Below are 12,758 nucleotides of genomic sequence, written 5' to 3'. Positions count from 1 at the left end.
AAAAATATGAGAGGGGAGGAAACATTGTATTTCATTGTTTTTGCTTTCACTCTCGAAAGTATTATGTTCCACCGCCTCATTATTTCACTCACAAAGGTTTTGCGTGCAGACACTAAGTTTTTCAGGGGAACACAAAAGTTTTGCAAGAGAATGCAAAAGCATTGGAATATAATTTTTTCTCCCATCAAATTTGTTCACCATCACCTTGTCCCTTTAGGGGCTCCGTAGGTTTTGTATTTTGGTTTGGTTTCAGTTGGGTTTGGTTTGGTTTGATTTAGTGGTTGAAATTTAAAAAATATATATATATATATTTTTTTTTTTTTTGCCTTGCAAATATTGTAAGTGGCACAAAGTTCTTTTGTTGAAAAAAAAAAAAAAAAAAAAAATCATGCTGTGATTGCATTGTTTTTTACTCTATTAGCATGATAATAAACTTCTTTAAAACATGTAACCCTGGTTTCACAGACAAGGCTTAAGCTAGTCCCAGACTAAAATGCATGTTTGAGCTGTTTTAACTGAAAGCTACTTGCACTGACATATTTTAAAATGTCACTGCCATTGTTTTGTCTCAAGATTCACACCAGTAATGTTTTTGTCTAAGGCATGTTTATAAAAGCTACTTAAATGTCCTAATTGAACAAAGGCCTAATCCTGGCTTAATCTAAGCCCTGTCTGTGAAACCGGACCTTAACCCTCTGTGACAGTTTACCCCAAATTAATACTCTGTTATAATTCACAGTTGTTGTTTTTTTTAACCAAATTTATTTTCTTGCTTCCGTAGAATGCAAAAGGTGTTGTTAGGCAGAGAGACCATACAACAAAAGTAGATGTCTATTTATAATGGCAAGCTTCAAAGTGACAAAAAAAGCACCATGAAAGTATCCTTAAAAGTAGTCCATGTGATTGTGTGCTCATCTTTCCTCCCATAGATCTATTGAATGGCTTCAGAAGACTTGGAATATAGCAAATGTGGTATATGATTTCTGATTCTTTATAAATCATACCACATGATGATGATATATATATATATATATATATATATATATATATATATATATATATATATATATATATATATATATATATATATATATACAATTTTATACAATATTTTTTGTTAGAAGCAGTATAAATGGATGAATAACTAAAGCTCATGACATGAGCTCATCCCCATGTGTTTTTCTTATCATTAGATATGCTGCATCTTAAAAGCCTCTCGGTGGTTCTGCATTTTTATACCTTTAATGTAATTGTGTGTCTGTGAGCATGAAAGGAAAATGTACTGCGAATACGATAATGTAACAATCATGCGGTGTCTGCCGACAGAAGATACACACATTAACATGTAGAGTAGCACCACATGCCATTTTTATTGTCACCCAATCTCTGAAATAACTGCTCATCTCTTTGCGTGTTTACTGCTGAAATTCATTCGGCCTTGAGACTGAGAGCTTGGGGAAGAGGCAAGGGACGCTCCGAAGGCTTTTGTCCTTGTATTGTGCTATCGATTGATTGCCCATAATGCTGGTGGTTGGGGAAAAGGAGGAATGGCTCAGAGACTGTGAGGTGGTAAACAAAAGAAACAGCTGCTTATTAGAATGGAGAGGCATCTTTAAAATGAGTCAAAGTATTTCAACAAACGCGTCTGTTTGTGAGGGCACACTTCTGTGATTAAGTGTATAATAGCAGTAGAAAACAGGTTCTAGTTTGTGAAAAAAGTGAAAGAAGTCTTGTCAAAAATGTTTTACATTAGATCCATTTGATAATTTTATTTGTCAAAGCTTTTTTTATATGTAGTTGAATTTTTATTACAATTAATTAGAATTTAATTTAATATAACATATACAATTTTAATTGATTAATTTATATACTGGCTGTCAAAAGTCACCATTGAAAATCTGGGAATTAAATTTTAAACATTTAGTATGAAGAAATGACAAAGAGGACATGATCATCAGGTTGTACTTTTAAATGCTAAGAAATACTGACATGATCTTTGTTGGTTCAGCTTTTCACTGTAGTTTTTAGGATGATAATAATGTTAAATGTGAAAAATCTGCATTTTTACTGGTGGTGCCCAGTGTTGGAACCCATTATATGCAACACCAATCTCATATAAATCATTTTTAATTAATGGTTTTAGCCAAGGCATAATTGTTTGATAATAGAACAAATTAATATTAATGTTCATTCATTAATATTCAAAGCAGTTAGTTGAATTAATTTTGACCGGTGGACAATAAAAAAAAACTTAGAAAAACCCCCAATAGATTAAAATTATCTATGGACCCGATTATTATATAGATTTGGGCGTGAGATCTATTGATTCAAGCAACCTAGCAACCATGAGCATCTTAGCAACTGACAACATCCAAGAACGCCCTAATATTGCAGTGAGTTTTGCATAGACAAGCACCACCTACGTTTTACTGTTATTATAAAAACAGTAATAATCTAAATTACACATGAACAAAGGAAGCAGAAAATGGCAACAAATTGGTGATTGGCATGAATATTCATTTGCAATGGTTTTCTTTGTTCCCCTATTCTTTCTCTGCTTTTCTGTTTTCTTATAATACAGTCTGCAGAACCCATATTACTGCTTGCTTTGTAGTCTTTTGCTCTATAGGGAAATAAATGAGCTGTACAATAATTAAATGATCACGCCTCTCTCTTACATGTCATAGGCTGAACTGAACATTTTGTGTTGGAACAATGACGTTCTGCTCTGACAGTCACAGAAGTGCAATATCAATCCTGTGTCTATCAATGTGACAGAGAGCTTGTCTTATCTGTAAAGTATGATTTGCCATTCTACAGCACTTTGCTTCATCAGCAGTGCAATAAAGCCCAGAGCAGTTTTGCTTCGGTACACAGATTTTACATTAGACATTAAGTGGCGACACAATCCAGTAGCAAAATAGTTTAACATACAAAAGTAAAAAAGAAAAAGTCCCTAGATGGTGTTATTAATAAAACTTCAGTGTTTAATCTTAATAAAAATGTTGTTTGAATGTTAGTAATTTTATTAATATCACCATTAACTGCATAAAGCCAACAATATATGTGAATTCATTAACATTCACAAAATTTGGAATTTTTACTCCTGACAGCCAATAATTCAACACACAAAATTTCAGTCAGCACAAACCATGTTTATTTATTGTTAAATTGAATTTAATGTAGTCTTGGTTGCAGTTATTGTAGTTTTGTTAATTAATTTCAAGAATGAGAGAGTGTCCATGTTGGAATTTGTCTACTTCTACCAAGTTTATTGGAGGAGTTTGCTCTAAAATACTAAAATAGTTTTTGATTGGATGTACACGTCCATGTCTACAAGGAATGGTTCCCCCCCCTCCCTCTTAAACATTAAGCTCATCTATATTGATATCCTCATGGCTATGTATGATTACATATATTGTTTTTCCCTGCACACCTGTGACCCAATTTAGGGTGGCGACTCATCAGTTACAGAAAGGTTTCACGCTATTGTGTAATTGTCAAGTCCAGCTGTTGATTTAGGACACCTAATTGGATCCGAGAACTAGATCTGGATCTAGTGTCATTGCGATTATACAGTAGCATGAATCTCTGTACGAGTTTTAACAGTCTTGAGCTGCTGTGATGTTGGGGGTCTGGATTTTCGAGGTGTCCATGAAGACGGTATGCCATGGTGAGGGGTCTACAGCAACGCTCATGAAAAATAAATGCACAGTGTTTTTATTTAATTGCTGATGAATTATTGATACACACCAACATTTAGAAGGTCAAATTTAAATGAGAATGCTAGAAAGCATGTCCTGGGGCATTGTCTCAAGGCAGCGATTTGTGTCGTTGTTGGCTTGCGTAGACTTTCAAACACAACTGAAATGAAATATAAAATAAAATATTTTTTAAATAATTATTTAATGTATTTATTTGCATCCCTTTTATTGTTTATTTAGTAAATGCAAATACTGTATGCATTTACAGTGTTTTTTAAAAGCAGCTATAGTGCCATTATTTCCCTTAACCACAAAAGGACGTCATAGATTTGTTTTTTTTTGTTTTTTTTTGTCCTTCCTTGTGCTAATTTGAAAATTGCCGGTATCACTGAAGACGGTTGCCAGTATCTCCGATCAGATGCTGTGCTCTAAAAGGCCCATCGCTGGTGGTTCTTTAATTTCTATTAAAGCCCTGTGAATATAAGCTATTTAGGTGGAGGAGAAGGCAGGGCTCAGGCTCTGTGGGGTTGCTTGCTTTATTTGATGTGGAAGCTGTTGCCATGGTTTTGGTCCTGGGGGAATCGAGCACAAGCTGTGACAATGTCTGTTACCTCATTTGACACCTGTGGCACACCTTGGATAGTTTTTACCGGCAGAGAGCCGCCGTCAATAGATTTGACTGCAGAGCGTTGCCGTGGTGGAGATCTGCAGGAATTCTAGTCTTATTAACAAAGACGAGGTTATTTTTGCAATCGCTTTCTCTCTTTTTTTTTCTGCCTGTGAAGGCACAGCCTTTTGTCTCCCCCTCACTGAATCATGTGTGTGTGGAAAGAGACTGCAGTGTGTGAAAGCTGATCTGTGTCAGAAGGAGCATCCAGACAGCATGGAATCGTCATCTTCTTCTGTACGGGTAGCGCACGCTTGCTTTCTGGATCTACCTTTACCCCTGGATCTCACTGGATCTATGCTTCTCTCTCCCGTTCGGAGCCGTGAGTATGTTTGCTAGCACAAAGTTTTATAATCATTAGGTAATCGTATATTTTCCGACAATGAAGCTTTTAGTCTAAAGTGCAAGGAGGAGGGAAAAATCAATAGCTTTGCTGAAATAGTTTTTGTGGCTCGGCTGGCTCTAATGATCAGCCGGAGAACTGGAGTCCTCCGAGTGTGGCCATGCCTAAGAAAAAAAGGACTACAACAACACCAGTCGTTTCTTTTTCATCAGGGTACCACCCTGAATGCCAGCATCTATATTTAATGCGCAGTGGAAGACTTTCTTTTGCTTTTAAGAAAGTTATGTGATTGATACCTGCTCGTGGACGATCTTGTAGCCCCAGTCCATTTAGATTAAGAATCCCTGGAGAACTGTGGGCTTTCGACTGCAACACTTGCCAGTTAATTGAACCCATTTCCTGCTTCTTCAGGCTCTTAGGTTCTCCCCCATGCACAGAGAGCTCCCCGGTCCTTCATTGATCCTCTCTCAGGTCTCAGCTCGTCTGGAGCTGGAGTCACATCCCAGAGTAGCGTGCACCATTCGTAGGCAGCACGATCACCTCCTCCCTTCTTGCTGCCCACTCCACCTTCCAGCATGAGACTGCTGCACACTTGATCTCCCAGCTGGTGAGGACAGGAAGGTTGTGAGTTGGGCGTGGATGGATTTTGGGGCTGTCGGCTCCGACTTTACGCTTGCATTGTTCTGTCGTCGGATCCCTGAGAGGATGCTGTAACCTTATCCAGGTGCACCCTCCCTCTTCTTCCACGCTTCCACTTTCCGAACCGCCTCGGCGCTTGACAGCTGTTGCGGATCTGTCCTGGCCCCAAGGGCTGTGATGAACTACATCTTTGGGAACAACACGCTGTACCCGCGAGGCGGCCGGGCCAACACCGCATCCGGTCATGCTGCCCCAGGGTCCAAACAGAGGCAGTGGGCCAAACGGAGCTCCAGCGAAGAACTGCCTTCGTCTTCATCTCGCTGGCAGCAGCTGCTGGCCTTCTTCACGCGGCGCGGTGCCTTCAGCGACTGCATCACGGCAGGAGCAAGCCAGGTAACTCTTTGCCACAGCACACCTGCTGCATGAGTTGATGCACGTGTACTTGCAAAGTGTGGGGAAACATCACTGTAAACTAGTTGAGCTCTTGAGAATGCATAATTTAGCCATTCAGGGTTTGGTTTTGTTGGGGTTTTTGACTAGAGTGAAACATCCATGTCTTTCAACACCTCCTAATCCTTGCAGAATTAAATGTACCTTTTATTTGCTTAGTTTGTCCTTTCATTGTTTGCAAAGGCAATAGCATTTTGTAACATATTACTATGAACAACAGGGATGTTGACTGGACACGTAGCTTTGGTACATCTTCCTTTTGGTATGACTTCTGCTAGTAAAAAGCAATGCCAGTGTGTTATCCTTTCGGTAGAAAAGATTTGGTGATTTGGAGTGACGCATCTACATCTTTCAATTAGTCTTAATCCTTTTATTTGCTTAGTTTGTCCTTTCATGTTTGCAATGACAGTAACTTTAGGGTAACAACATCTCATATTATTAACATTATTATGTGCAGAAAAATGTTTTGCCCTGATTGTCACTTTGCGTGTGCAGGTAAAAAGCTATGTATTCAATTAATTATTAGCTTCTCCTGATGAATTGGCTGAGCTATTCACTGAAAGCCCATTTAATTGAGAGTTACAATACATAATAATCATACTGGACAGTTGAAGTATCTGCTTCCCATAGGTAGAGGAAAGCACTCAGTTGGTGAATGATAGTCCTCTTGAATATAATCATATAAAGCGGTTAAGTCGAAGTAGTTCTGCTCCTCTTTTCTGGCCAGAAGTGACCTGAGGGAGCGGACCAAAAAAAAAAAAAGTAGTCTGTTTGGTAGGCTGGTTCTGATCCCAAGAACAAACGGTCACTCATTGTGTCATGGGGGTGTCATTGTGTCATACCCTAGAATGAAAGCAAGACAATCAGAAGCTGCAACAAAGGGCTTTACAGTCAGTTCTTGTATTCCTGCCATTAACTTTGTTACCACACTTGCTACAAACTACTTTTTCATGAATGTTTTCAAAAGGGCCAAACCAGCAATTCTTCCCAATTATACCTAAATAACACAGTTTTTTTTTTTAATGTAATATAGTGGAAGAAGAGTGTGTAGATATTCTGAAAATAGAGTCTGGGAATGCTTTACAGTATGTTTTACTGAATAGACCTTATATAGGGATGCTGTGATAGGCATTGTATTCCTATAGGTAGACGTGGATCAGCTGAGAGTCAGCTGATGCAAGCTTGACTGACTTGACCTGCCAGAACTAACACTACTCTTGATTTGGGTCATCTCCAGATAATCAAATGTTAATATTGGATATGAAGTGATATAAGAGCAAAGCAATATATGCATAGGAGAGACCATGGATTTGTGATGCAACCCAATGCAACTCACTAGACCATTGCTGAGTTGGACTGACATTATGAACACTGAAAACTTTTTAGAAATGTACTATTGCAGCTATGGTTATTTTATCACCATCAGGTGATGGTGTAATTTTGAGTAATGTTACAATAGCCCAATGAATGGGGACTTAAAAAACTACTGCCATAATTCCAACTTTCAAGTTTTCTGGAGCCATATGATGGCAATTAAGAGCTCACTGGAGGGGAAGATTATCAATCAATAATGACTTTCATTTTGTTCTGTCAGACAATCAGACAATGCTGTGACCAGATCCTTGAACCAGTGAGTGGAGTCGTAGTGAGTGCATGAGTCATAGGCAGGGTTGGCGTCAGAGGGGGCAAAAGGGGGCATTGCCCCCTCAGATCTGATTTGTGCCCCCTCAGTTTCAATTTGCCCCCCCTCCACCCCCGAAATGTGATTGATTTATCCCTTTGACATGTATCACACTGGTGCGATTAGAATGTTTTTGCGTTTTGGTTGGCGCTAAGCCAGAGATGGACGTGCTCAGTGCTTTAAAAAGCATAAAAGCAATACATATGTCATACAGTGGCTGCATGATGCATCGGCATGGAATTAAAATGTTAATTGCTAAAATAAAAAATCTCACACTGGGGGGCCAGCTAGAATATAGAGCCCCTAGAATATATAATATAGATATCTCAAATTTTAATATTGGGTGAATTATTCTTTTAAACCCTTAGCTGAAAGTCTACAGTGATCCATCTGATATTTTGGTTGCTGATAGCATAATGTAAGCAATTTTTATTTGCTTCACCTTGCATCGTATTGCAGAGATGCTCATGTTAGAAGTGCTGCATTATGTTACGTCTGTCTGGAAGCCTAAAAGTATTAATCCAACTTGGCGTACATTTTTTAACTTGCTATTTGCATGATATATGGCATCTTCAATCAACCATATTTAAATGTCACAGCTGAATGTATCAAATGACACATACCATGTAAAAGTTTGGCTTCACCTTGATCTCACAAATGGGGGAAAGTTATTGCTAAGACTCCAAGGTAATGTGAAGCCATTGGCTGTTAGATTTATGGACCATTTGAAGTCATGGATCCACTTAATGAGAAAGCGAAATACATGAAGATCTGTGCTTTGAATCAAACATAATTTATGAGCATGAAATTCATCTTATACTGAAGGAGGGAAATTATTTAACTGGAAAAACGCAAAGTATTTGATCAGTTTTTCCACAAAAGCTTCGAGAGACCAAAAGAGCATGGCATCAAAAGACAGCATTTACTTTAGAGCAGTGCTTTTTGTTGTGGTGCTTATGGGCTGCCTAATTATAATTGAATCAAAATAAGGATAGGTTATGAAGCAGCCAATGAAAAAGAAAGTGTTATATAGTAATGTCACCTACCTTAAAAAGTCCACTTTTCTATTAAATTATGTTATGCTTATATATTTATATTATATTATTATATATATTATATTATATTATATTATATTATTATATATTATATTATATTTTATATTATATTATTATATATATTATAATGAAAAAAAAATTCAAATGTATTTTTTCTCCTTTTGCTTTAATGTTTGCAGCACTCCAAGTTTGTGTAAAACCTCATGCCAAAAATCGTTAAAAATAAATAAATAAATAAAAATTCTAGCTCTAAAGGATATTTTAAATGACATATTTTCGGTATGGACACACATTTCTGTGTGGCATGCATATGTCTGTACTGTAAATGTGCGTACTCTTTATGTGTCACATCTGTATAAGATTCCCATGTTCTACCTGCTTCTGTTGATCTATTTCTGGTAAAGGCATCGCGATGATACGCCAGGCTTCCATCATCCACCCACCAAGATCTCAAGCTCAGCCCCCCCTTCATTTACCACTGCACCTCAGTGTGTGTGTGTGTGTGTGTGTGTGTGTGTGGCACAGGTGAAATTAGGAGCTAAACGAGTGATGTAGTTGCATTACCATTTGTGTAACCACTTATGGAAACTATTAACATTGCCATGTTGTTGATATCTAATAGGTGTCACCTATACCTCATGCAATATGCATTTCCATACATACAGCGAGTCTTGTTTTATTACAATCTTGAAAATAAAAATTCTTTATTGGCAGCTTCCATGACGAACCTTTAACATCCAGCTAACCTTTCCATTACACGCATGGTTCTGTATAACGGAGAAAGGTTCTTTGGATTTTTTAAATGTTCTTCACACTAAGAAAAAAACTGTTCACTGTTATTAGATGAACCAAAAATGGTCTGTGGCATTGCTGCGAAAACCCACTTTTGGAACCTGTATTTTTAAGATCATAGCTGAACTCTCATTAAATAAACTGTAGGAAATGTCATTTATGAATAGAAACATGTGAATACAAGCACCTGAAGTTTCAATGCAGTGTTATAAGAAAAAAATCCCAGCATGGTTTGCGAAATGACTTGATGTTAATTCAAGAGAGCCAGTTTAAGATCCGTAGAGCTGCAGTCTTCCTGAGAGCATGCATAGCCTCGCAGGTCTCACTGCAGCTTCAGCTGTTGCCATGGTGTTGCCATAGCGATCGTCAAGCAAGGACATTTCATCATGTGGCAGTACTTGTTTATTTATTTCTCATATCTGTTGAACATAGAGCTTTGTATGACCGAGTTTCTTTCATCAGGGACGATGTGCAGGTGGAACTCTTGCTCTTGGGTAAACAGCAGATGAATCTGCCGTCGCTTCATCAATCACCATCGTAATAGCCACCCAATCACCCTCTGTGACCCTGCCCATTAACCTTATTAGTTCAGCTGAGACAAAAGAGGGACCCTCCTTCCTGGTGTCATTTATGGTTTCAGCAAGGTTGTAGTAGATTAAAATGCCTCCTTCTTCTTCTTCTTCAGGCAGATGAGTATTTCTCCGGCTCGCTCCTGTGCGTGCTGGCCGGGGGAGGTGGAGGAGAGAGATCTGTGGGCTGTGTGTGTGTAGGAGACATTCTCCACAGTGAATCATGGCAACAGGAATGAACATTTTGCTTCTTCGTTTAAGACGATACTGATCCTGTTTTGACGCATCCTCCGGCTGCAGTTTGTACAATAGGACGCATTAGAGGTGTTTTGCAGAGGGCAAAGTGATTTGAGTGTTCATTAATTGATAATTTGCCATTAAGCCTGCTTTAATCCAGACAATGTGCTGTAGATCATTTGCAGTGGCAGCACATCTTGACCGGATTGGTGTTAACTTAAGTGTGTTGTACAAGTGTATAATAGTGACTCTGCGGTTACTGGCTCTTGAGTGCAGGGCCATCACCACTTGCATAGAATAAAGTGTCAGAGAAGCTTCCCAAGCTACAAGCAACTCATGATGTGAAATACAGTCAAGCTAATCTTTAGGAAAAGGATTTGACCATCTTATGATTTAATAAGAAAAAGTGGCTATTTAGTGCTATTTAATTAAGTCCAGCCTTTTAAAGTTTTTATTATAAATATCAATTAATAACAACAGCAATAATAATGATTATAAAGTCATGGCATAGTTTGTCACAACAACAACAACAACAACAACAACAACAACAACAATAATAATAATTATTATTATTATTATAATAATAAATGTAAATCAATAATACAAAAATCTTTTTTTCTTAATAATATAAAAATAAGTTATTATTATTATTATTATTATTATTAATGTTCTAATTATTCATAAACTAATTTTCTATGTATTATTAATAATAATAGTTATTATTATTATTATTATTATTATTATTATTTTATAAATATAAATCAATAATAATAAAAAATATTTTTTTATAAATATTATTGTTGTTATTATTAATGTTCTAACTATTTATAAACAACTACTTTTTCTTTTTCTTCTTTTTCTTAATATTAATAATAATAATAATTATAAATATAAATCAATAACAACAATATATTATTATTATTATTAATGTTCTAATTATGTATAAACACTTTCTTCTTTTTTCTTCTTTTTCTTCTTAATAATAATAATAATAATAATAATAATAATTATTATTATTATTATTATTATTATTATTATTATAAATATAAATTAATAATAAAAATTATAATATTATTGTTTTTATTATTAATGTTCTAATTATTCATCTTCTTAATAATAATAATATAATCTTTTTTGCTCAATCCTGACCTTACAATGTGTTCTATTTAAAAGTAGATTTTCAGAACCCTCCCTTGGCTGCCATTGGTCCGTCAGACAGATTGACCCACCATAAAGTCATGCCATAGTTTGAGTCATAATGTTGTGAGTTATTTATTTATTTAACTCAAATATTTTCTTGATCTTTTCAAAGACAATATATTAACAGTTAATGCTGCCTTTCAGTATAATGAAAGATATAATTTCAATATACACGCTTCATCTTTGAAGGAGGAAATGCAAATATGGTGACAGATTTCAACAGATAGTCCCATCCCAGTTTTTCTGTCAAGCTGATCAGATTTTTTTAACGAGTATTTATTAGAATGATTGGTAGAGTCTTCAGTTGTGGTTAAGATGATGTGCAGATAAAGTGCAGAGAATATAGTGTCTTGGGGTGTATTTATAGCTCCGTAGTGGCTTTACATCATATTATAAAAAGATTGACCTCACAAGTGAATGCCTCTTAATGGCTTCTATTGAGTTGCCATATTTTTGCCATAAGTCATTTGTCTGAAAAGTGGAAACATAATATGTGTATCCGTTCCGTAATTAGTCCGTATCTGTCAGTATTGGATGTTTACAGTAATTGTGCATGCTCATTTCCCATTTTTACATTTAGTATTACATTTAGTAATGTTAATCTTTAAAAACATGTATATTTTAATAACGCGGATAAATATAGTCCTTAGTAAATCTCAAAATTATTATTTTTCATACAGCACATTATTATGTTGTGATGCCTAAATTATGCCATTATTTTAATTTTGATTTATTTTAATTTATTTATTTTATAATTTAATTTAACATGTCATAACATGAAAATAATTATTGTCTTATTGCTATTGGTCAGAGTTTTAATATTGTTACATTCCTACCTTTAACTTGATTTAAATTGTCTCATGTATTAATGGACCTCAGAGAACAAGTTTATGCCAGACTGTATGGCGCCACACTGAGGAGTGAATATTTTCACATTGATGTGGATGGTTGATGTGTGCAGTGTGTGGCCTTGTTTGCTTTCCTCCAACCTGAGCATGTCTGTGTGTATGGAGCCATCTGCTGTACAGCAGACGGTGTGTCTGTGCATTTCATATGAATATGAAACATAATCTCTGGATAGTGGCCATATTAATTTATGTAGCCCATTAAATCATTTTTGATTGACAAAGGTATTTTTAATTCATTAATTATGCCTTGTAATGCACCTTATAATGCATTGTATGATCTTATGAATAATTGTAACCACAGTTATAATAAATTATAATACTGATCTATTCATTGAACACACATTAAAACGCATAACAAATAACCAATTTCAGATGTAACTAGGAACTGTCATGCTAACAAATATTGTAATGCATTTTAACTTTGGTTGCAATTATTTATGGAAAGATATACTACAATATAATTTACATTTACGAATGCATTTATAATGCAATACACATTAAAGGCTTTAAGTA

The 12,758-nt window shown here is 35.9% G+C and overlaps 1 protein-coding gene across 14 annotated transcripts in view; it reads left to right on the top strand.

Moving 5' to 3' along the window:
• dlg1a (discs large MAGUK scaffold protein 1a) overlaps positions 1-12,758 on the top strand; it is a 128,620-nt gene that overhangs the window by 60,493 nt on the left and 55,369 nt on the right. The window contains exon 1 of one of the 14 annotated variants that reach the window (XM_084129822.1): positions 4,787-5,746. The exons of the other annotated variants lie outside the window; for them this stretch is intronic. Within the exon in view, the coding sequence (XP_083985948.1) occupies positions 5,531-5,746 (216 nt within the window). The 5' untranslated portion in view covers positions 4,787-5,530. Of the gene's footprint in view, positions 1-4,786; positions 5,747-12,758 lie in introns of those variants that run through there. 14 annotated transcript variants of the gene reach the window in all.

This window comes from Abramis brama (assembly GCF_963993115.1).
Source record: "Abramis brama genome assembly, chromosome: 11".
In the NCBI taxonomy this organism is placed as follows: Eukaryota; Metazoa; Chordata; class Actinopteri; order Cypriniformes; family Leuciscidae; genus Abramis; species Abramis brama.
The sequence above is the reverse complement of the archived record's forward strand: the minus strand, read 5'-3'. Positions and strand labels throughout refer to the sequence as shown.